General features: G+C 30.0%; 4 protein-coding genes across 5 annotated transcripts in view; 3 read left to right on the forward strand and 1 right to left on the reverse strand.

The window, feature by feature from the left end:
- LOC125813268 (tripeptidyl-peptidase 2) overlaps positions 1 to 740 on the forward strand; it is a 29,752-nt gene extending 29,012 nt beyond the window's left edge. Inside the window, exons 33-34 of the mRNA XM_049492756.1 lie at positions 176 to 319; positions 555 to 740. Coding sequence (XP_049348713.1) covers positions 176 to 319; positions 555 to 713 — 303 coding nt within the window. The 3' untranslated portion in view covers positions 714 to 740. The remainder of the gene's footprint in view (positions 1 to 175; positions 320 to 554) is intronic.
- The window catches only part of LOC125813279 (pectin acetylesterase 9), a 151,071-nt gene that overhangs the window by 50,422 nt on the left and 74,575 nt on the right, over positions 1 to 26,074 (forward strand). The gene's annotated exons all lie outside the window — the stretch shown is intronic.
- On the reverse strand, positions 1,974 to 5,120 carry LOC125813276 (cytokinin hydroxylase). Its single transcript, XM_049492771.1, has 4 exons — positions 4,830 to 5,120; positions 4,135 to 4,364; positions 3,115 to 3,708; positions 1,974 to 2,399 (listed from the first exon to the last, which is right to left on the reverse strand). Exons 1-4 carry the CDS (start codon positions 5,110 to 5,112, stop codon positions 1,974 to 1,976), a joined length of 1,533 nt encoding a protein of 510 aa, XP_049348728.1. The 5' UTR covers positions 5,113 to 5,120.
- The window catches only part of LOC125813291 (heavy metal-associated isoprenylated plant protein 39), a 246,590-nt gene continuing 234,593 nt past the window's right edge, over positions 14,078 to 26,074 (forward strand). Inside the window, exon 1 of the mRNA XM_049492789.1 lies at positions 14,078 to 14,082. Within this exon, the coding sequence (XP_049348746.1) occupies positions 14,078 to 14,082 (5 nt within the window). The remainder of the gene's footprint in view (positions 14,083 to 26,074) is intronic.

Consider the following 26,074-nt stretch of genomic DNA (forward strand, 5'->3'; position numbering starts at 1 on the left):
CTGTTTGATTTTAAACATCAGTTTGTCTTTGTGCAAGGTGCATTACACATTCTGCATTCAGTTATAATTGATTATGCACAAAAACTGTTGCATGAAGTGCCCAGGGATTCTTCTTTATTTTATTTATTCTTTTTTTTTTTGAGTGCCTAATGAGGTGATTATGGTTTTGTGGTAGGGTGAAAGCACTGCAGATAAGGTAGATATGTTTGAAGAGAACTTCAAAGAGCTAAAGAAATGGGTGGATCTGAAGTCCTCTAAATATGGCATACTTTCGGTTTTCCGTGAGAGGCATCATGGAAGACTTGGAACCGCACTTAAGGTACAACTACTTTTGAGCATTTTGTAAATGTTGCAAATTTTAATTAGTGCATCAGTACGCTATGTATTCATTATTTTCTCGGTTAGATGATTGAACTCTCTCATTCTTGCTCGCTATAACAGTCGTTCATATCTTGAACTTGGAGTGCATGCATTTTTATAACACTGGTTAGCTCATGTAATTACAGGATCTTATTTATTTAAAAAAATGATTAATTGCTGACTTGTTACATCAGGTTCTAAATGACATGATACAAGATGATGGTAGCCCACCCAAGAAGAAGTTTTATGAACTAAAGCTCTCTTTGCTCGATCAGATAGGATGGAGCCACTTGGTGGTATATGAGAAACAGTGGATGCAAGTACGATTTCCATCGTCACTACCTCTTTTTTAGTTTTTGTTCAGTGAGCGCACAAAATTTAGTAGAATACGAGAGAAAGAGAGGATGTGAACGGAGTTCTGCATAAAAAAAACATGATCACTTATGGCACAGTGCAATGTTGAATAAAATTCTCTCTTTCCAATATTCATCTAGTTTGTTTTCTTCAGTCCTACTTAGAAGCAGGATTGCATGTCTAAACTATGTAATTTAAACTTTGTATAGAGGTGATCTCGCACCGCCTTAGCTCCGTGTGAACTTTTGTTGTGTATCTGGGTATTTATGGTTTCCATGGACATTCAACCACAACATTCAGAATACGGTTATATAAGTGGATTTCTGGTGTGAGATTACACTTGTCATTCATGTTGCAAAGCTTGGCTGTGTTCATTCATTTTTTTGGACTCATATCACTACTTATCTTACTCTGTATTTAGAACACAAGTCATGTAGAAGTTTGGGTGTGGAAACCATAGGGCTTTCGGATAATTTCTTTCAAAAAAGCTGTACAAATGGAATCACGTTATATTCACAAGGTTACTCCTTGAGAAGTTTGTTATATTTCTTTTGAGTGTGTATTTCTCTTCTGCCCAAATAGACCCTTTATCCTTATTTTCCTTCCATAGTGTTCAGTATGAGCTTAACTGACCGAATTTAGTAGTAAAACGGTAGTAAAAGAAAGGAAAACGTCCGACCTATAGAGTCCATAGTTAATTGGTTGCAGTTAGATTGGGTGTGTTTGACCTGCTTCATTTCTTCTCATGTTCATTTGTAATATTCTTTTTTTGTTTGTTTGTTTGGTGATGACGATGGTGTCTGGATTGCTTTTGCGCACTTTGATTACAATACAACTATCATTAGTTCTGGCTACTAAGGTTTATACGAAGTTATCTAGTATCTTTTGTTTTGTTGGAACTTGAAATCTTATGGTTCTCTCAGTTTGTTGATCACTTGGTTGTGTTCGTTTATGATTCAATATCTCTAATGAAAATCATTTTACTGCAACTTAATATTCATTTGTTATGCTCACTCTCTCAGTATCTCTTGTCATGAGTAGGTATTCAACTGTTATGTATTTTCACTTTGATGATATAATCAGTACATGAACTCGACTCCTGGAAAATGAGGTATACTTCCATTGCTCCTCATTCTCCCGTGTGAAGTTTAAAGAAAAACAAAGTATAGTAAGAGTACAAAAAACAAAATTCAGAAAGATTTGGCTGCCTCTCAGAGCTTAACCAGGTACGAGTTTGTTGATTATTCTAATATGCTAAATTAAAGTGGTTGGAGTATAAGAGGTAATCCCAATGTGGGTCTAAGAGAAAGCATGATAGAGGGACAGTGTTTATAGTTAGGTGAAATAGAAAAGGAGAACCTTGTCAAGATTAATGACAAAACAATCTTGTACTCCATCATAGTCAAATTCCTACCAATGCACATCCTTCCTCCAAAACCAAAAGGCATAAATCCCATCTTATGTTTACATCCACCATGGATGTCATCCTTAAACCTGTCTGGTTTGAACTCATTCACATCTTCACCCCAAAGTGTCTTGTCATGATGCATGGATACCACATCAATCCACATATTTGTTCCATTAGGAATGACCAAGTCATCCACTTGAATGTCTTCTCTAGCTTGCCTTTGTACATTTGGTGCTGGTGAGTATAGTCTTAGTACTTCATTCATCACCCATCCCATCTGCATTAAATATACGTTTCGAAAAAGTCAACACCATATCTCCAAACAAATAAATCTTGAATATTTGATTTTTTTTTCCTTTCGTGTTAAAAGGAAACAATTTATATAGTAATATTTTAAAAAAATTAAAGTTACAAAAATGTGTCACAATTAGCTTTAGAGTTGAGGTATGGCCGGTGAGTGATGAATTGTAAACCAGCTGGAAGCCACATATAGGTGCATATAGGGGGTTGACACATGTAAAACAAATAAGACCAAGTCTCATATAGTTTAGATTCCACCACGTATGTATTGTCCCAATCCCAAATCCTTGGATATTCTTCTGTCTGTGTCATCAATTGTTGTTTTCACTGTTATATGTGATTTTGATTTTTGAATTGAACCTTAAACATGCATGTTGACCCCCGACCAAATATTTTTTGGGACTCCTAAGCCGTCCCATAAAAAATTGGTATTCCCTCTTCGACCTTTCCTTTTTATACACCTTTTAAAGAATTATAAATAAATAAAAAGGCTAATTTTACTAATTTATCTTTTAAAGAAACATTTTTGGACCTTACTCACTTGTTTGTTCATTCAAAAAAGAATTATTTATAAGGATAAAATAGAAAAGATAATTAAATTAACAAATAATTTAGGACAATTATTCTTAGTAAGGTGGATAACTAATAATTTATGCGAGATACCTTTTGTATCACAAAAATGATTAGCTTACCTTCCTAAGACCAGCAAGCTTAGTGACATCTATTTCACCATCACCCATCACTTGTTTGATTTCCTCTCTGAGCTGAGTTTGCCAGTCTGGATGCTGTGCCAGCAACAACAAAGTCCATGCGAGTGCTAGCGCGGTGGTCTCATGTCCTCCGAAGAAAAATGTTTTACATTCATCCACCATTTCCCTCGTACTCAACATCCTTCCATTCCCCGATAGTAAAAGACTCAGAAGATCGTGCTCTGTACGATCAACACTTGTCTTTTTTCGCTTCTCAATAATTGAAATGAGGAGCGAATCGATCTCCTTGCCTAGATTATTGGCTTTTAAGGTCTCTTTTAGACACATTATTTGGTTTCCGTACGGTACCCCTACATAACGCGTAGACTTGAAGAGTGTGACTTGCATGTTTCTTAATTTTTTGAATACTTTTTCACCTTCTTCGCAGCTAATGCCCAAGCTTGTCTTTGCGATGATTTCTCCTGCTGTATTTATGATTTCGGACTCTACATCGATTTCCGCGTTCCCGGAATCGATGAGTGTAGCCCAACGGTCTAGCATGTGTGTGGCGGAATCCGCCATTAAGCTTGCCATGCCCTAAAAACCAAATTAAAATTAATACAATTTCATGGAAATAGGATATTAAGTGTAAAAATTGGATATTATGTTGCCCCTATAACTTGCTAGCTAATACGTTAATTGTATATAATGTTAGTATAGTGTATTTTAAAAAAATAAATATTATCCGGTCATCTAAAAGATAACATAAAGCAGATTAAAGCAAAAATTACTTACACTATTAGCATGATAATATTGTAGGTAAGTTAAATCCCTATCTTATGATGTATGATGGACATAACATTTGCCAATTTGAGTTTTAAGGTCATGTTACTTTTTGTGGAGCCAGATATGAAAACTGATTTATGTCTCCCATCATGTGGAGTTTCCTAATTAATATATACTACAAAAATGTGCTTCAATGAGAAAATAAATAAGTGCAAACATAGTAATTAAGAATTATACCTTCACGTTGGCTGTGGTAAAAGCAGGAGTAATAATATGCCTATGTCTAACCCATTCATCTCCTTCTACCATAACAAGTCCTTTCCCAAACATGGCTTTTCTATCCCTTTTAAACACTGTTGGTTTTCCCCAAGTTTTACCCATAACTCCAGCAGACATCTTCTTGATAAATTCTGGGTCAGCAATGTAGACAAATGGTTCTGTTCCTAGCCAGTATGTAAATACTTTTCCTGCAAAAATTAATAAAATTATAAACACTTTCATTTACACTGCATGTAAGAATGTAGCTATATAAAATTTCATCTCAAAGAATCAATTACGGATGGATGTATAGTATAATAAGCTACGTGTTCAACTGAACTCAGTAGCTTTAGCTCAGACATTATATACGTGTCATATTAGATATCCGAACTCAATAGCTCTAGAAAAGATATTGTATATGATAAAGGTTAATCTGGTACACTAAACTTCTGCTATGCTTGGGGTCCGAGAAAGAGCTGGACCAAAAAAGGTCTATTGTACACAACCTTACTCTGTATTTATGCAAGAGGTTGTTTTCACAGCTCGAACAATGACCTCTTGGTCATATGACAACAATTTTACCAGTTACGTCAAATATATATGTTGTTGAAGAATAAAACATGCATTATAGTATATATTATACTCCATGTCAAGAAGCTAAAAAGTGTACGTACCATGCAATTTCTGCCATGTAGCAAAGTAAGGAAATGCCAATGAATGAATATCATGGCTAATATCATTAACAGAAGAAGGTGAAGAAATTTTCTTCATCATTAGCTCTTTCTTCATGTCGTTAATATTCCCAAGTGGAAAATTAGGTGTTGGTCCCTCAAAACCATTTGCCTTAAGTTTCCTATACATGAGTTTAGGCATAATCCACCAAGAATATAAAACTTTACATAACACAAACAAAATTGTGACCATGCCTAACATACCTGCAAATTGGATAAATTCCATGTTTTTTTTTTCTCTCTCAATATAAAATAATAACTATCTAGATGAATAATGAAATTTCAAATTTGATTAGTAAATGGAAAAACAAAACGATTGATGAGTGATGAGAGAACGTTGCATGTATGGGTATTTATAGAAGGACAAGTTTGGCGAGCCCTCAAGGAATTAAAGTCAAAAGTTGACAATTGACCAATATATATGATAAAAATACCAATAAATCAAATAACAACTTTTCACGTTTTTTTTTTCTTTTTTCTTTTTACCCTCCCCACCCCTTTTGCTCCCTTGGTGACTCGAACTCGCAACCTTTGGGTTGGAAGTGAGGGGTGCTTACCATCTCTCGTCACAACTACGTTCATTTTATATTACACTCTTTATTTTTTATTCTGTCCCAAAATAAATGTTTTCGTACTATAATTAGAAACAATTTAATTTTAAAATTCTTCTTTTACCCTTGATAAAATGAATTTCATACACACAAATATCTAAGAATTATTATTTTAAACTATAAGATTCAAAATTTATTTATTTTTCTTATAGCACACCATACCAAATGAAAGGGGGCCACAGAGGGAGTACTTAATTTGAACATGCACTTTCTTTCTGGTTTTACGTACGTATGTATTTTATATAAATATAAATATTTGTTAGTATTTAACAGGGAGTATTAATTAATTTATTTATTTATTGCATGCATGTTTGTATATGTTCCATGTTAGTCTCTACTGAATATAATTATTTGATTTGTCAAAGTAGAAGTTGGTCGTCAGATAAATTCAATATTGCGGCTGTACACATACCCTTATGGTGCGCACAATTGCCGGCCAAGATTTAATTCCACAACCCTTTCTTTATGCTTCACCTACAAATTGCAATTTTTATATTATAAAATTTTAATTATTGTCTCAATTATTATTTTTACCATCGATTACTTAATTTGTGCCATGGTATAATCTTTTTTGTTTTTAATTCTATTAGTCCTTCCATCTCAATTATTTTGACATAATTAAATTTTTGAGATTTATTGTCATGATTACATTGGTTTACTTGTAGTTTAACGTACGGTTGACCCCGAGATCGGTTAGGCCGTAGAAATTTTAAGTTTTTAAAAATAAAATTTGTATATTTAAAAATAATGTAAAAAGTATTATGTATCATTATATAATTAACAACTTAAAATATTTAAAAGACATAAAAAAATTCCAATTAAATAAAAAAAAAAGCTTGATTAACTCTCAAAATTTTAATTGTGTCACATAAATTGAGATGTACTTAGAAGATCTCTTAACTTTTGTATAATGAGATGTACTTAGAAGATCTCTTAACTTTTGTATAATGAATTAATATTTTCAAATCAAGGATGTTCTATGCAATAATATGTAACTCGATATTTTAAAAAATCACAATTTGATCTATTGAATATTGTATAATCATGATGTTCAGATCAATTTAACTTATCTCAATTAATTTCATGAAATATATGTTATCTCTTACTAACAATAATAGGTACCAGATAAATTCACCACAAAAATTAGGACGGAGAAAAAAACCCACCTACTAAATAGTACTTATTTTATGCAGTAACATATATTTACTATTACTATTACTATTACTATTACTATTACTATTACTATTATTATTATTATATATATTTTTTTAATTATTATTATTATTATTATTATTATTATTATTATTATTATTATTATTACTATTACTATTACTATTATTATTATTATTATTCATAATATTATTATTATTATAATAATAATAATAATTATTATTATTACTATTACTATTATTACTATTACTATTACTATTACTATTATTTATATTATTATTATTATTATTATTATTATTATTATTATTATTATTACTATTACTATTACTATTATTATTATTATTATTCATAATATTATTATTATTATAATAATAATAATAATTATTATTATTACTATTACTATTATTACTATTACTATTACTATTACTATTATTTATATTATTATTATTATTATTATTATTATTATTATTATTATTATTATTATTATTACTATAATTATATTATTATTATTATTATTATTATTATTATAATAATAATTATTATTATTAATAATAATATTATTATTATTATATTAAAATGCACTGTGTAAAATTATTTACACATATATCAAGTATTTTTAATGGCTAGCATCATGAAAACAACTACTACACAAGGTCCTCACAAAAATGCAAAAACCCAAAATGTAATATAACCTGAATTTTTAGTATGATTATTTTTTATTTAGATTTTACACTCTTACCAAATATTCCACTACAAAGTAATAAATTTAACTAAAAATTATAGTAATTGTATATGTTTATGGAAAAGTTAATTATAAAATAACTTTTCTGGTTGATTAAATTACTATTGCTAGTCGTCTAACTATTTCTCTTACTCGTAGAGTCGTAGTTCGCTCATAGTCCAAATTTCAACCATCGACTAGAGTAAAATAGAAAATTCAATTTCAACAAAATAATACTCCCTCCGTCTCAATTTATGTGACACATTTTGGATTTCAACATTCAAATAAGTCTATCTTAATTGACCGTAAATTTTTCATATATCTTTTAAATATTTTGTATTGTCAATTATTGTGACTTATAGTACTTTTTACAAAGTTTACATCTATATAGATTTCATCTCAAAAAAATTGAAGATTTCATGCGCAAATTTCTGATCAAGCTTAAACTGTTTGACTCTCAAAAACAAAATGTGTCACATAAATTGAGACATTGAGTATATAGGATTTTTTTTTATATATATTTTTGTTGGTAGAATTATATAATATCCTTGCCAATTACAGCTAGAAAAAAGTCGGTAAGATATCTAAACATTTTAGTTGTCAACTTAACACAAAAAATAAAAGAGAGCTGTGATTAGTTTAATATTTTTTTAAGAAAAGATATAAACTTTTTCATGTACTGTAGCGATGGATTTGTTTGACTGATTATAATTCTTGTATTGTAAGCTTTTTCTGTTTTCATTTCAAAATATTCTTTTCCACATTTTAGGTCCACGACATATATACACCTTAATCCGTGTTTCTAAGCATTTTTTGGTCATATATAATATATTCCTTTAATTAATTTCTTGGTCAAGATTTAAGAATCATATAATATAATATGATATATTACTTTAATTAATTTCTTGGTCAAGATTTAAGAATCACGTACAACACAAACACGTACAAGAATAGAATTTTCTCAAAGACCAAAGGGAACACACATTTTAACTCGTCGCGCGACTAAAAATAATTACATTCGATAGTTAAACATATATGAAAATATATATTATTTTGTATTATAAAGACATTGTTTGCAAACATATAGAAAAAGTATTAAAACATCACAAAATCACAAAAAAAATATGAAAGAAACATAATTTTATCGATAATATTATGGGTACAAATTATTTTATCCCTTGATTCCCTCTCTCAATTTTCTCTATGATTCGAGGGTCGTTAGTGACGTATTTCTCGAACTAGGATGATTTGGATTTCTCCATGATTCGAGAGCCGTTAGTGGCATATTTCTCGAACTTGAATGATTTAGATTTCTCCGTAATTGGAGGGTCGTATGGAGTATTTCTCAAACTAGGATGATTTGAACTTCTCCATGATTCGATGGCCGTTAGTGGTGTATTTCTCAAACTATGATGAATTGTACTTGATCTCCATAATTGGATTTATGGGTCTTCCTGAAATATTTAATTATCAAAAAGAGTCCGACATATTTTGATGTCTACTAGCATATTTTATGTATGTCATATATTATTATATAAAAAATATATATTTCTCGGCTATTATTTTGATGGACGACTATTTATTTTATCGTTGATTAATTAATTAAATTCTGCACAATTTCATTCCAATCATGGGTGGTTCTTCTTCTTTCAATTGCCGTTCCTCACTATGTATATTTCTAAGAAAATGTTGCACGTGATCCCATGTCATGAAAACAAAACTTTTCATGATTATTTTCTAATTAGAGAAGGTGCATTATTTGTTTGATCTATAATTTCATCATGTAATGTACTTTTTGGTGAAGGAGGTTTTATATAACAATAATCATTCACCACTTGTTATTATTTACGATGATTTTTACCATGTGATAGGTCAACGAAGCCTAAGCGAGCTCAGAGAAGGAAAGGCCAAACACTTTAGCCTAACGGGAATGAGCAACGACAAAATAAGAGGTCAAAATTTTGGTTGTTTCTGATGATGAAACGAGTGTTTTTTCTTATGTGAAATTTATGAAAAATCAAAATGTCAATAATGTTAGAAGATGACCTACGACATCTAGTGGTTAGATGTCATAGGCCAGTATATCTTTAAAAGCTCAGACGGAAAGAAAGAAACGGACTCCTCAAGGGCTATAGTCACTTTAGTATCAGTACCTATAATCATATCATACATAACAATTATTGCGAGAAAAAAAAAAGCAATCTTCGGCTATATTTCAATACACTTTTTCTATTCATGATCACCGCTAGTCGTTATTTATGATTATTAGTATACCTATTATTATAATCATATCAATTATTTAGGGGAGAAAAGGCAATTAATTTGCTATTTTAACACACTACTTTTATTTACCGCTAGCCGTCATTTACGATTATTAGTATACTTAACCATTATCATAACGATTATTGAGGGGGGGGGGGGGGGGAGAGGCGATCTTGTGCTATATTTTAGCGTACTTTTTCAATGTAGCTAAATATAGTCAGTCTACTCCATGCATGTACGAAGTGTCTTTTTTTCTTTGTAATATGTGTGTGTTTTACGACCTTATTATCATTTACGATGATTATAATCAGTATACCCATAATCATTATCATAACAATTATGGAGGGAAAAAAAGCAATCTTGTGCTATATTTCAATACATTTTTCTATTCATGATTACTACTAGCCGTCATTTACGATTATCAGTATACCTATGACCATTATCATAACAATTATTGAGGAGAGAAAAGGTGATTTCATGGCTTATTTTTCAACGCACTTTTTCTATTTACCACTAGCCAGCATTTACGATTATCAATATATATAGTTAACCATTGTCATAACCATTATTTGGAGGGGGGGGGGGGATCTTGTGCTATATTTTAGCGCACTTTTTCAATGTAGCTAAATATAGTCAGTCCACTCCATGTTCTTTTTTTCTTTGTAATATGTGTGTGTTTTACGACCTTCTTATCATTTACGATGATTATAAACAGTATACCCATAACCATTATCATAACAATTATGGAGGAGGAAAAAGAAAGCAATCTTGTGCTATATTTCAATACATTTTTCTAAACATGATTATTGCTAGCCGTCATTTACGATTATCAGTATACCTATGATCATTATCATTACAATTATTGAGGAGAGAAAAGGTGATTTCGTGGCTTATTTTTCAATGCACTTTTTCTATTTATCACTAACTGTCATTTACGATTATCAATATATATATAGTTAACCATTGTCATAACCATTGTTTGGAGGGGGAGGGGGGGGGGATCTTTTGCTATATTTTAGCGCACTTTTTCAATGTATCTAAATATAGTCAGTCCACTGCATGTTCGAAGTGTTCTTTTTTTCTTTGTAATATGTGTGTGTTTTATGACCTTGTTATAATTAGTATACCCATAACCATTATCATAACAATTATGGAGGGAAAAAAAGCAATCTTGCGCTATATTTCAATACACTTTTCTATTCGTGATTACTATTAGCTGTCATTTACGATTATTAGTATACCTATGACCATTATCATAACAATTATTGAGGAGAGAAAAGGTGATTTCGTGGCTTATTTTTCAACGCACTTTTTCTATTTACCACTAGCCGCCGTTAACCATTGTCATAACCATTGTTTGGAGGGGGAGGGGGGGGGGATCTTTTGCTATATTTTAGCGCACTTTTTCAATGTAGCTAAATATAGTCTGTCCACTGCATGTTCGAAGTGTTCTTTTTTTCTTTGTAATATGTGTGTGTTTTATGACCTTGTTATAATTAGTATACCCATAACCATTATCATAACAATTATGGAGGGAAAAAAAGCAATCTTGCGCTATATTTCAATACACTTTTCTATTAGCTGTCATTAACGATTATTAGTATACCTATGACCATTATCATAACAATTATTGAGGGGAGAAAAGGTGATTTCGTGGCTTATTTTTCAACGCACTTTTTCTATTTACCACTAGCCGCCGTTAACCATTGTCATAACCATTATTTGGAGGGGGGGGGGGGGGGGGTGATCTTGTGCTATATTTCAGCACACTTTTTCTATGTAGCTAAATATAGTCAGTCCACTCGTGTACGAAGTGTTTTTTTTCAGTATGTGTGTGTTTCACAAGTAATACAGGTAGCATTCTTTAAAAGTGATTATATTAATTAGCAACATTATTATTATTATTAATACACGTTGGATTTTCAGACATTATTCCTCAAGAGACCGCAGAATATAATGCGGATTAATTAGTTATTAAGTACATTTTTAAAAAATGATTTCTTCAGTAATGTATTTCTTTTTATTATTGATTTTGATCGATATGCTTTACTTAAGTCAAGGATCTATCGAATACAAAATTTCTATCTTCACAAGATAATGTTGCGTATACACCAGTACTTTCCTTAAACCTCGCTTGTGGACATGTTATTATTATTGGATTGGAGAGTCGTATAGGGGGGTGTATTTAATTTTGGATTCTGTTATTCATTTTTCGATTTTGAGATATAATCCAAATCAAATGCATAAAAAAAAAATACCCAACATACTAATTTGGTTTAAATATTTTCATGTTAGTAATTTCATTTTCTTAGATTAGTAACTTTTTTTTTGTTTTGTTTTAATTGCTATTATCACCAAAAGGAATAAATCAAAGTCAGTAAGTTGAGATTTGTCAATTCGAATGACGTTTATTGGAATTTTTATATACTGTTTCAAAGAGTAAATAGGTTGTTAAAGAATTTTCAACTAAACAAGAGAGGAATTTCTAATAGCACAACCTAATAAGTGAAGAAGAAAAAAAAAAGTTATTTATACTTAAAAAAAATATTTCCAAATGTTTTCCTTATTTATTTTTTCTAGTCAAAATGTCAAATTAAGAGAAAGAATCACGCATACAAATCAATTAAAGCGTATATATACTCTCCGCGTGCATGTCGTCATTATAAAAATTACTCCATGTATCTAGTGTTATTCATGGCTATAGTTAAAAAATTAAATTAAATTGTAATTCGAATCAAATCAATTTAAAAAATTGATATTTGGTTTGTTTTTGCTTTATTAGATTTTAAATTTTGGAAATCGATACTATCTAGTTTAGTTTTGATTTTGGTTTTACTAAAAAATATCACAAAAATAACCAAATCGAATCGAGAAATTATATATAAATTTTTTATAACTATTTATATATTATTTATAAATAAATTATAAATATTTTATTAAATTTTAATTAACTTAAGTTTTAAATTTTTCTATTTTCTCAAGCTCAACACTTAAATTTTAGCTCAACTATTAAAACCCTAAGTCCAAGTCCATCAAAATTCATTACTTTAGTCTTTACCTACCCAACCTTACATCAGATAACCACACTTTCTCTTAATTGAATTTTTTTATTCGTGTAATAATAACTCTAGTATTGCTTAATTGAATTCACAATACTAGGTGTTTGTGTCTATCGAAATACGTATGTCCTCAACAAACTTATTACTTTTAAATAAAAAACAAAAAAAATGAATCAAACCGACAATAACCAAACTGACGGTTATTTTTTTCGTTTGATTTGATTTGATTTTAGAAATTCAATAACTGACTAAATTGATTTTGATTTTAACTAATAATTGATCCAAATCAAATCAAAGTAATTAAGAATGAAATATATATGTGTGTGTGTTGTCGAAGTTTCAAACTTCCAGCCAAATATCTTTGGTTGGACTATAACTATATAATTACAAGTCAAGTTGAATACAAAAAGAAAAAAGAAAAAAAAAAGAGAGAGTTTAAATAAATAAATAAATAAATAAATAAGAAAATCAAAGCAATTGCATGCATTCCCTCTAAGCTCCGACCTTATACTATAGTTGGACGATTAAAATGAAAAAAACATGGGGACTAAGGTATTTTAAAAAGGTAAAATGTAGACTTACCATTTCAAGTTATATTCCTGTTTCTGCACGACTCTCTTCATCTGTTATTGTTGAAATAATTCTTCGAAAAAATTATTATTAGAAATAAAGATTTTTTTTTATCATGAGTTATTTTTAATTCATTCAATTGAATCAACTTATTGGAAAAGAAAAAATGTATGGTAAACAACATATTCACTACAATAGTGAGAAACTTTTAATTTTTTCGTATGAAAATATTACTCCATTTAATCGAAATATTTGTGGGACTAGTCTTTAAACATTTTTCACTAAAAAGAATTACTAATATTTCAGTAGTGAATTATCTCGGATAATCAGAGTTTTTTAACAATAATTATTAATATTTTAGTCATTCTTTTAAATATAATTGATAACTAATCATTAATTTTTTAGACAAAAATACCACAAGTTATAACACGAAAAAACTTCAACACTCAATACTAATCTTTGAAATTTCATAAACGATTTCTAAAGTTTAAATCTACATAATCTAAGTGGAACAATGTTGGAGTTTCAAATTCCTCATGAACAACTCGTGGACATGGAGGCCAAATATTTATGCTCAAACTCCAAAAACAACACTAATAAAGTTCAAACGTTTACATTTTAAGTGTGAATATTTATTGAAGTGTTAAATTTTATAAATGATTGATGAAGTTCGAACCTTTTATCAATCGGGTAATGCTAAACGGTCAGAAAATTTGGCCAGAATTTTAATTAGCACGCAGTTTGGCACCGTAACCCGGCTTCCAGTTCATCCCGCATCGCCAGTTCTGCTTACCAAAAATGGCCCACTTGGAGCTCTTGATTCCGTAGCGTGGCTCAACAAAGCAGCCGCACCGTCCTACCTATTTAAAGTTTGAGAATAGGTCGAGGGCGTTGCGCTCCCGAGGCCTCTAATCATTGGCTCTACCTGAAAGCCTATAATATCCTTTTCATTTTAAAATAAACTGATTTTTTTTCTATTTTTTAATTAAAAGATATTAAAGTTAAAAGGGTAAAAATATTCAAAAAGGTAAAATAAAATAATGTGAAATATGCTATTTACCATTCTGGCTAAATTTTCTGGCCAAAAAGATTTTTCCTTATCAATTTATTATATTCTAGGAATAACATATGGAGTTTAAATTGATTCATGTTCAAATTTCAATAAAAACTTCCTTGAAGCTTTTCATGTTTAATTGACTAGGGATATTTTTATTACAAATTTATTTTCGAATTAAGAAGTAGTTTTACAGTAAATAATTTTAAAATACCCAACTAAATGTTAATCAACGATGGTCTAAAAAAATCAATAATAATATAATATTCAGTGAAATTTTACGAGTAGGGCCAGGGTAAGGTAGAATGTACACAGATTTTACCACTATTTTGTAGAGGTAAAGAGAATATTTTCGAAAAACACTCGACTCAAGTGCAACAAATCCAACAAAGAAGAAAGAGACGATAAAGAAAATATAACAAATAACAAGAAAATAATATAAAGTTTACCAGAAGGAAGACAAAAACAACAACTAAATAAAGATGATCGAAGCACAATAAACAATATAATAAAATAGATTATTAAAAACAATAATAAATATATAGAAAAAAGACTAATTTGTCATGCTTATTGTGTAGCCTACATTTTACCCTTTGATGGTCGGGTTTTCACTTAATTTATTGACAAAATTTAATAATTTTAATTTATAGTTATGTTAATTATTTTATTTATATTAATTATAGGAAAAAGACTCCTCAACTTTGTTATTTAGAATTGACGTACCTTTTATTATAAAAATGGATCACATATATCTTTATCATTACAAAAGTGGCTCATATATACACTTTAATCTAAAGGAAGTTAAAAATAATAATATATTTTTTAATTTTTAATTTTAAAAAGTTCAGGTAGGGACATATATGATCCTTTTCACACATCATTTATATTTTTGACTTTTTTATGTTATCATTATTTGAATTTTTTGTTATTATTTTATTTATTTATTTCATTCTTTAGTGTAAAAATATGAGGAAAAAAGTGTGAATGAAAAAAAGAAAAAAAAGTAAGAATTTTTTTTTTATATTAATTATTTTACGGATATATTGTAATTTATTTTTTCAATCCGTAAAAATGAATTCTGGCATATATAATAAATTTTACAAAAAGAGTTAGTGAAAAACTTGGCTAATAATTAAGGACCATCAATATAATAAATTCAAATTAGTCGTTGAATCAAATATCTAAAAAAAATAGGTGTGAGGAGCATCAAATGTACATAAATATTTTTTTAATTTTATTTTTTTCACTTCCATTAGAGTTAAAAAATATATGTGATCATTTGTATAACCGTGGGAGTATATATGAACCATTTTTATAACAAAAAATCTATTAACTCTAAATAGAAAAATTAAGATATATATATATATAGTGCCGATCGGTAAGAATGAAAAAAATAGACACGGGAGGATAATTTAGATTAACAAAATTACAAAAATATTGTGCCGGAACTAGAGTGTATTTAGTATATGGTTTCAGTTGAATTCAATAATTTTTATTTAAATTTTATATTTATTACATCAAATATGTATAGATTATTAATTTTAAATATGATAACTTAAAATTTTAAAATCTTCAATTTATAAACTTTAAATCTTAAGTTCACGTCTAAAAAAAAAAAATTCTAATGTACCTCCTTTTCAGGTAGATCATGGCATTTTGTCCTCGCAAAAGTGTGCCTAATCGCAAACTCTCCTAACTAGTGCATCAATGATGAAATTATACAAAATAGTATTATTTCTCCTGTTTTAATTTATTAATTTATGTGATAATTTTTTTAATCAATTTTAAAAAGTGATATTTCTATATTTATTAATATTTAACTTTAAATTTTTTATTTTTACTGCCACAAAAAAATCTATAATTTATTTTAGCCAGAAATTTCAAAAATATTACTTTTATTCTTTAAAGTATAGTGTCGATGATCAAATATCTTCATATAAATTGAAACAAAAAAGTAGTATATCGTATAAATTCAATACAATAAATAGCTTACTTCCTCTGTCTCAATTTATATGACACTTTTCGTTTTTTGAGAGTCAAACAATTTAAGTTTGACCAAAAATTTGCGCGTGAAATCTTCAATTTTTTTTGAAATGAAATTTATATATTTGTAAACTATGCAAAAAGTACTATAAGTCATAATAATTGACAATTCAAAATAATTAAAAGATATATGAAAAATTTACAATCAAAGATAAATTTGTTTGAATCTCAAAATCCAAAAAGTGTCATATAAAAATTGAGACGAAGAAGTAATAATTTCAATAAAGTGTGCACTTTCAAATAACACAAGATCACAAATGCAAGCTAGTGGAAATCCACTCTCACCATTAAGCCAATTTTTTTGTATATGAAAAAGTAACTACTCTATATTTACCTATATGGTCTAATAATGACCAGTACTCTCCGGCCTATCATGCCGCAATATTTTGATTGGACTATGTCAACTATTTTCAAAATTTTAAGTGTTGAAAAATATTGAATGAAGGGGGATTAATTTGAATATTGTTCTGTCACGTCAAGATATACGATGCACTTTTTGTCTCCCATTCCAATCAATTTAGATATTTAGGATTTTTTTATTTTTTTATTGTAGGTACTTTATTGGTGAAAACTAGAGGTATTAAATGAATGAGGTGAATTTAATTTGAGAGGTATCTTTGATTGAGTTAAGAACTCAGCGAGTTATATATTAATTTGTTTAAAAGCTATTTTAGGATGAAATTAATGGATTAAAATGCGGGCATAACTCAATTCCTACAATTCTTACTAAGTTTTTATTGTTCTTTTATTAATTTTTAGTACCTAATGATTTTTTTTTTGAATTTTATTATGACTATATACAATATATTAAATGAAAAGAATAATCTTTTAATAAGTTGCGTTAATAAATGAACTGTTCAATAACCCATTAAATTTGAATGAATTGAATTAGATTGTGTCATCTATAGCGAAAACAGAACAAATGGTATTATTGTTAAAACCAATAGGTCTACTGAGAAGGAGTGTAATGAAATCGATATAGGATTAATTCTTTAATTTTTAATCATAATTTTTGAGCCCGTTAGAAAAGGGAATTTTTTTTGGAAAAATTACGCAGTTAAGCAAACTTATACTATTTAATTAGTTATCATAGCTACAGTTTGTTATAATTACCACTCGTGACTAACATTAACCATTAATTACGTAGACTGACTTCGACTTTGTATAATTAGTCACGTTTGTATAATTCGTCACATTTGTATAATTCGCAACTAATAATTCTTCGTTTGATTTGTATTTGTATACGATGATTTGTATTTGTATATGACGATGATTTCCTTTCGTTTTTCAGTTTTATCACCATATATATTCAATCTTTTTTGTATAAAACTTGTTAAAGTTTCTATAAATGTGTAGTTTTTGGATTTTGTATGATATAATTTATATAATGTAATTTGTATAATATAATTTGTATAATTGTTTAAAGTTCATATGTTTATGTTTGTATCAATTCGTTATTTTGAGTTTTATCATATTTGTATAATTCCAGACTTTATATTACTCAATTATACAAACGTACCAGCGAATTATACAAATTATTGGCCTCCCTCGCTCATCTCTCTCCTCCCTCTCCCAGTCTCGCGCCTCTCTCCTCCCTCTCCCAATCTCGCTCGCCAGATATACACATACATATGTATATCCGTTACATATATACAATTATCTAACCGATATACATACACAATTCATCTCTCTGCCCTCTCTCGCTCGTCTCTCTCCTCCCTCTCCCAATCTCGCTCACCACTCTCCTCCCTATAACATGTAGCTACAATTGTAATTAGCAAATCATAACTATGGAGTGTAATTAAGCTATATTGAGTGACTATATGCAAAAATTTCCCTATTATTTTTATAAAGAGTGTTTTCGTTTAATGATCCTTACTTAGCCCAAATTCAAATTAATCAAGTTTAAAGTAAGTATCGAACATCGAGTAAAAGAAAAAAAAAGCCTATTATAAGTAAAAGATAAAATAAGCTAGATATGTGATTCATAAACCCTTGCATGTCTAAATCATAATTTTGTTGAATAATTAGAACTAATTTAACGTTATTATTATTAGATTGATGGACTTTTGTTCTTCCCTTTTCTTGATTGGACTTTATAGATCTCACAGTTTCTCAATTATTATTAAGGAAAATTGTATATAATAACAAACTATTAATTCAAATTGAGTGCTATAAATATAGTTTGATTTAATTGTACCTCATAGCAAACTGTTGCTATTTCACCTCTCTCCTGGTGAATCTCGCTTGCCACTCTCGTTCTCTCCCTCGCATCTCTCGTTTTTTATACAAACGCAAGTGTATAAAGTACGTTTGTGTTTGTATAAAGCGAGAGAAAATTGTATATATATATAGATTTTCGTTTTCCTCTCTCCCCTCTCCCAGATCTCGCTCGCCACTCTCCCAGATCTCGCTCTCTTACTCGCCTCTCTCACTTTATACAAAACGCAAATGTATAAAATGCGTGAAAATTGTATATATACATATATTATCGTTCCCCTCTCTCCCCTCTCCCAGATCTCGCTCGCTCACTCGCCTCTCTCACTTTATACAATTGATCTTTTTGTATATGTATACCAAAGCAGATTATACAATTACTTTCTTTTGTATATGTATAGCGAAATATACATATTTATGTTTGCTATGAAGCGCAATTATGCAAACTTTGCTATATCATACAAATATGAATTTTGTGTTTGCTATATGTGAAAATTGCTCTTATTATTATTGGGTCGAATTCTGTCCCCATTAGATAGCAAAGCCCAAAATAGCAACTTATTGAACTTAATAAGAGATTCTATTACTCCCCTGTCCTTAATTACTTGTCTATTTTTTTTTTATAGTTATTCTTAATTATTTGTCCATTTTGACAAATCAAGAAAAAATATTTTTTTTTACCTATTATATCCTCAATTAAATGATTAATTACTTTGAAAAATGTAGAACTTTTCATCCACTTCATAATTAATAGGGGTAAAATGATAAATTCACTATGCCATTAATTATTTTCTTAATAGGTGTGCCGATTCAAAAGTGGACAAGTAATTAGGGATAGATGTAACTTTTTAAAAGTCAATGCTGGAGATATAATGACTATGATCGCAAATACCACTTCACCTAACTGCAATGTTATATAGGGACTCTAAAGTCTAATCCTACAATTTTTTTGCTTACTAGTGATAATATTGTAGTAATATATTATTAGATATAGTCAAACATTTATAGTCTCCTATAAAAGCATAAAATGCAATAAAGTAATATGAAAAAGTTCACGTCTAATATCATTATTTAAGCAAAGTATACGTATTTTCAGTTTTAATATATTTTTTTCGTCAGTTTAAAAAAACTCAATACTACTTTTTATTTTTATTTTTATAGAAGGTGATAAGGTTCAATTTATCAACAAGGGTCAATAGATCTAAAAACAAAATTAATGTATTTTTAAGAACTCAGAAAGGGATGGCGGGGCGGGGCGGGACGGATTGAGCTTAACCCATAAAATTTTTAATCCACTCCACTCCGTCTCGCATAATAACTTTTTTCATTTTCAACCCACCCCACTCCACATAGACCCACCCCGCATGTACCCGCTCTGCATAATTTTTTTAATATTTTCTTTTTCTAGTTAAGTTTGATACTAAAAATAAAATTCATAAAAATAAATTTATTTTTTCATTAAGTTGTATTAGTTTAATAGGATAGTAACTTAAGAAGTTATTTTTTAGAGGTCAATTTCTTATTGAATCATTTTCATACTATCTTGAATATTTTAGTAGCTTTTAAGAAATTATCTTATAATGTTCTATCACTCTTATAACATATGAAAAGTTAAAATTAAGTTTGAACCCATACAAAATCACATATACCCACAACTCGCCCCGCCCCACATTAACTTTTTTTTAAAATCCACTTCATCCCGCATCCCTTCCGGCCCACCCCACACAGTCTTAAATCCACCCGCCCCACAGGAACAAGTCAGAGTAAGGAGACAAGGAAAATAACCAAATTGATACAAAAACTACATATTTTAGGCTTTAGCATAAACACAAAGAAGAAGAGGCTTCCCTCTACTTCTTTTCTTGTTTTATTTAAATTTTTATATTAGTAGTATATTAATTTGTACATCATCATAAAGTATATTATAAACATTGTGATAATCATATAGAGTATGCTTTGATTCTTTCAAGTTCTTATTTCTTACATGTTTACTAGAAGTAATAGAAGTGTAAGTTACGTTAAACCATATAAGTCACTCTTATTTGTGATTATTCTCTTTTGAGGTTCTTTTATTATCAATAAAAAGGTCAATCCAAATAAATATCTGAATAGTTTAATGTTCACTTAAAAATACATTCAAATGCAATTTAATATTTTAGATAGATATTTCTTTTAACTTTAATTTCATATATATATATATATATATTTTAAATCTCAATTAACTCATGCTCAAATACCTACTAAATAATCTAATGTGAATAGAGGTAGGACAAATTAGAGAGATAGAGAGTAGGTGCTGTTCCAAAAAATGGAGAGAACACAAAATGGATATCCCATTTCTAGAAGCCAATCAATTGGGCTAAAGTGATAAATTATTGGAACAAAAATATAAATGCATGCATGTTTATGTATTGAGGTACCTAAATTAAGTTATTATTTGATAGTTGATTAGAATTACGTAGCCATTGATAATATAATTATTAGTTATGCAGGTATATAATTTATGGTTTTTTGTAAGGGTGTCCATAAATTGTACTAAAAGTAACAAAAGATTTTTTAAAAAAATGAAAAAAAGTTGTTCCTAGTGAGATACAAACATATGAGCACAAACTCATCCAATGCGCCTTGGGCCCCTAGGCTACAATAGTTTGTTGTATCAAGGATGTCCAGAATATGTGATTTAATCACTTCGTGTACCATTATACCTATATATACGATATATTTTTTCCGATGAAGGGTGTCCAATTGAACAACCTCACTACCATGTAGCTATGCCTATGATTTTTTGCCCTGCATAAGATAAATAAAAATTTCCTCACTAACTTATACATGTATTAATTATGCGAATTTTTGAATTACAAATCAAATATTATATTGATTGATACATGTTTAACTTTACTTTCTAACTAGCTACCAAATGTTGTATAACTTATCCAAAATTTAATTCATAAAAAAGTTGTCTTTCTACGAGTTGCCAAACAACTCCTAAGTGACCTATGTGCATATATCAGCATATACCATCCAAAAAATGTGGGTCAGACACAAATAATTATGATATGAGAGATCGTATATCATAGATAGGAACTTGTCGAAGCCTATAATATAGTGAGTTCGACATGTGTTTTTGACCATACGAGTTATCCATCGGTGCGGACTTCACTAATTTGATTACTTTAAATAACGTTACGTATGATTGCAAAACATTTTTTATTAAGAGTCTTTTTACTGCTCAAGATCATCGAATCTAATACTTTTAATGAAGAATAGATGAATTCATACACAATCCTTAATGAGTCACTTCACAAGATTTTTTATTTTTTTATGTGCGTGTGCAAATAATATTTACTTAATATAATATATAGGAGGATAGATACTATACGAAAATAATAGAATAAACATTTCACAATAAGGAGCAAAGCACTAAAATACATCATGGAAACTATCAACTAATACCCAAAGGCGAAGTTAAAGTGTTGAGTTGACTATAGACTCGATCAAACTCAATACTTTGATTCAAAACTTACATTAATCGTAAAATAATTATAATTCAAAATTCATAAAGTTTCCGTCCATGGTTCTTAACTAACTTCATAAGCCAATAAAGAGCACTAGATACATGAACCCTGTGGACGTGGATTTGGTCTTAGCCAGTTTTGCTCATCAATTGCAGTCCACAAAGTTGTATATACGCACGTTCTAATGGCTAATATTATGCATATGGACTCTTATTGCAACAGTCCACATCATGTCCCAACTTATCATATTGTTTAATTTCTCTCTTTTATGGATGTGTTTGAACAGATCTTTTTTACGCAAAGTAACAAAAATAATTTTTAGCAGCAATAAATATATATTAATAAAAAAAATATTAAAGTTTTTAACGACATTAATTAATTACCATTGGATCCATTGTTGCAATAGGCTTTATGAACATTTATAAATAATGCTAAATTGCTGCTATAAATACATGTTGACAGTAATTGAACTATTACCGTTAATTAATTGTCGTCGAACATCATTTCTCGGGTAGTGACTTGCTAATCCAATTTCGTCAAATTTTTTGGTGAAAGTTAGATCTCATTACCCCTTCATTCAGTCCTAATCATATTGATTTCGTGTGATACATGTTTGTTTGTGTATGATAGTTAGGTTGACCAATTTTAAGAGTTAAATCGAATTAAATTAATTTATTTAAAATTAAAATCTGGATAGTTACTCAATTGGTTGAAGCTACAAAACAAAATAACAAAGTATACATATCAAATGTTGTCAAATTAAAATTTATTTGATTTTTTATTTTGACTTTGGAGAACTGAAAATAGATAAACATTACTTTCTGATAGTGATTTCTTTTTTTGTTTCCTTGTGAAACTTTTTCAATTAATTAAGGATAGTCATCTTTCCTCCATTAAAAATTTAATTTTGTCTTCATTAACACCGTCATTCTGGCATGCAGCTGTGTCTATGCGTTTGACATATATATGTTTTATAGGAAGGAAAATATTATTTTTTAGAGAATGTTTTTCAATTTTCTCATGTTTGATTGTCTTAAATACTTTGAAAAATGTTTTTCAAATTACTTATTTTCCTCAAGTTTAAGGAAAATGACTTATCTCTAAAAAGTGATGATAATATTTTCTAAAACTCTTTTTCAACCTTACACCTCAACTTTTCATCCCAACTCGAGTCTTGGATACCGATTCCCAATACAAATCCTAAATTTGACTTTTGATTCTCAATTCAGGACCTAACTTTCGACCTTAATTCGAGACCCAATTCTCAGATCAGATCGAAGTTAGATCCTAATTTGGATGTCGGGTTCCATGTCAAAATTTAAGGGTGGATCCTGAGTCGGTTGTCGGGTCCCGAGTTAGGTGTCAGAATGAAATTCTGTGTCGAGTGTCCGAGTCAGATTTTAAGTTGAAAGTTGAAATCGAATCCCAAATCAAGTGTTGGCTTCAAATTTCAAGTCGGGGTCGGGTGTAGAAGTAGGGTGTTAGGGTTGGATACTCATTCGGATGTTGAATCTCGAATCAAGTGTTAGGATCAGATTATGGTTCGATAGTCGGATCGCAGATCAGGTCTTAGAGTCTGGTGTCAGATGTCAGGGTCAGATCTCGATTCAGGTATAGAGGTCGACTGTCGGGTGCCAGAGTCAAATTCCGATTCAGAAGTCAGGTGTCGGGATCAAGTCCAAGTTTGGAAGTCGGGTCTCATGGTCTCCTCCAGTTTGGAAGTAGTTCTTAGGTCTGAGTTGGGTGTTAGGGTCGGGTCCTGGCTCGAAACAATTGAGTCCCGATTTGGAGGGTTGGGGTCGATCGGGTCCAGAGTTGGGTGTTGGGATTGGGTTCTGGATTAGTCACGGGGTCCCCTATTGTTATCGGGGTCAAATTCGAGTCTAATTCAAATATTTGGTCTCAGATCGGGAGTTGTAGTCAAATCTTGGGTTGGCTGTCGCGATTGGATTCCAAATCAATTATTGTAGTTGTGTCCAAATTCGGTGTTGGGATTGGAGTTTGGTCCAGTTTAATGTCAGATTCCACTCATCAACCAAACATGAAAAAGTAAGTTAAAAATCAACTTATTTTCAAGAATATATTTTTCATGAAAATAATTCCCTTCATACTAAACACATTAGCCTAGAAAAGGACTTTACTTGATGAGACTTATACAAAGTTAATTGCTCTGTTTCTGTCACGACCCCAAGTGTACCCCTAGAAGTAACAAGGCGTACTAGACCCTGAGAGGCCTCATACAAGCAACTTACCCTTCATAATATAAGATAATAGAAATTACGAGATTTTTAAAACATTTCAACACAATCAAAGTCATTATAAAGCGAAGCGGAAGTCTAATACACTTTCTCTCAGACCATCTAAAACAATAGAATCTTTCCTCCATTAAAAATTTCATTTTGTATTCATTAACACCGTCATTCTGGCAGCTGTGTCTATGCGTTTGACATATATGTTTTATAGGAAGGAAAATATTATTTTTTAGAGAATGTTTTTCAATTCTCTCATGTTTGATTGACTTAAATACTTTAGAAAATGTTTTGCAAATTACTTATTTTCCTCAAATTTAAAGAAAATGACATATCTCTAAAAAGTGATGATAATATTTTCTAAAATTCTTTTTCAACCTTACACCTCAACTTTTCATCCTAACTCAAGTCTTGGATACCGCTTTCCAATACTAATCCTAAATTTGACTTTTGATTCTCAATTCAGGACCAAACTTTCGTCCTCAATTCGAGACCCATTTCTTAGATCAGATCAGAGTTTGATCCCGATTTGGAAGTCGGGTTCCATGTCTAAATTCGAGGTTGGATCCCGAGTCGGTTGTCGGGTCCCGAGTTAGGTGTCAGAATGGAATTCTGTGTCGAGTGTCAGAGTCAGATTTTGAGTTTAAAGTTGAAATCTGATCCCAAATCAAGTGTCGGGTTCAAATTTCAAGTCGAGGTTGGGTGTAGAAGTAGGGTGTTGGGGTTGGATACTCATTCGGATGTCGAATCTCGAATCAAGTGTTAGGATCAAATTCTAGTTCGAAAGTCAGATCCTAGATTAGGTCTTAGAGTCTGGTGTCAGATGTCAGGGTCAGATCTCGATTCAGGTATAGAGGTTGACTGTCGGGTGCCAGAGTCAAATTTCGATTCAGAAGTCAGGTGTCGGGATCAAATCTAAGTTCGGAAGTCGGGTCTCATAGTCGCCTCCAGTTTGGAAGTTAGGTTTAAGGTCTAAGTCGGGTGTTGGGGTCAGGTCCTGGCTCGAAACAATTGAGTCTTGATTTGGAGGGTTGGGGTCAGCAGAGTCGGGTGTTGGGATTGACATTTGGATTAGTCACGTGGTCGGATGTTGATATCGGGGTCAAATTTGAGTCTATTTCAAATATTTGGTCTCAGGTCGGGAGTCGTACTTGGGTTGGTTGTCGCGATTGGATTCCAGGTCAATTATTGTAGTTGTGTCCAAGTTCGGTGTTGGGATTAGAGTTGGGTCCAGTTTAATGTCAGATTCCACTCATCAACCAAACATGAAAAAGTAAGTTAAAAACTAACTTATTTTTCATGAAAAAAATTTCCTTCATACTAAACATACTAGCCTAGAAAAGTACTTTACTTAATGAGACTTATACAAAGTTAATTGCTCCATTTCAATTTAAGTGATGATATTTAATTGGGCACAATTTTTTTTTTTAAAAAAATTGATCAAACAATATTGGCTATAAATATTTATTCGAATACATATAATCTTATCAAGGATAAAATTTTAAAAAACCAATTATTATAAATTGAAAAATGTAACATATTCTTTTTCCTTTTTCACTAATTGAGAAGAGAATCCTAACCTATATCTTATTGGGAGTCTAATATTTTGTTCATAACTTTTGCATCAAATATTTGAAAAAGTAGCTGCAATTTATTTCAAATAAGTGATTTTTTTATAATGTAGTCAATTATTTCAACTTCAAACTAGAAATATAAA

Source organism: Solanum verrucosum, unplaced genomic scaffold (assembly GCF_900185275.1).
Source record: "Solanum verrucosum unplaced genomic scaffold, falcon-dt-bn FXZP01000189.1, whole genome shotgun sequence".
Classification (NCBI taxonomy): Eukaryota; Viridiplantae; Streptophyta; class Magnoliopsida; order Solanales; family Solanaceae; genus Solanum; species Solanum verrucosum.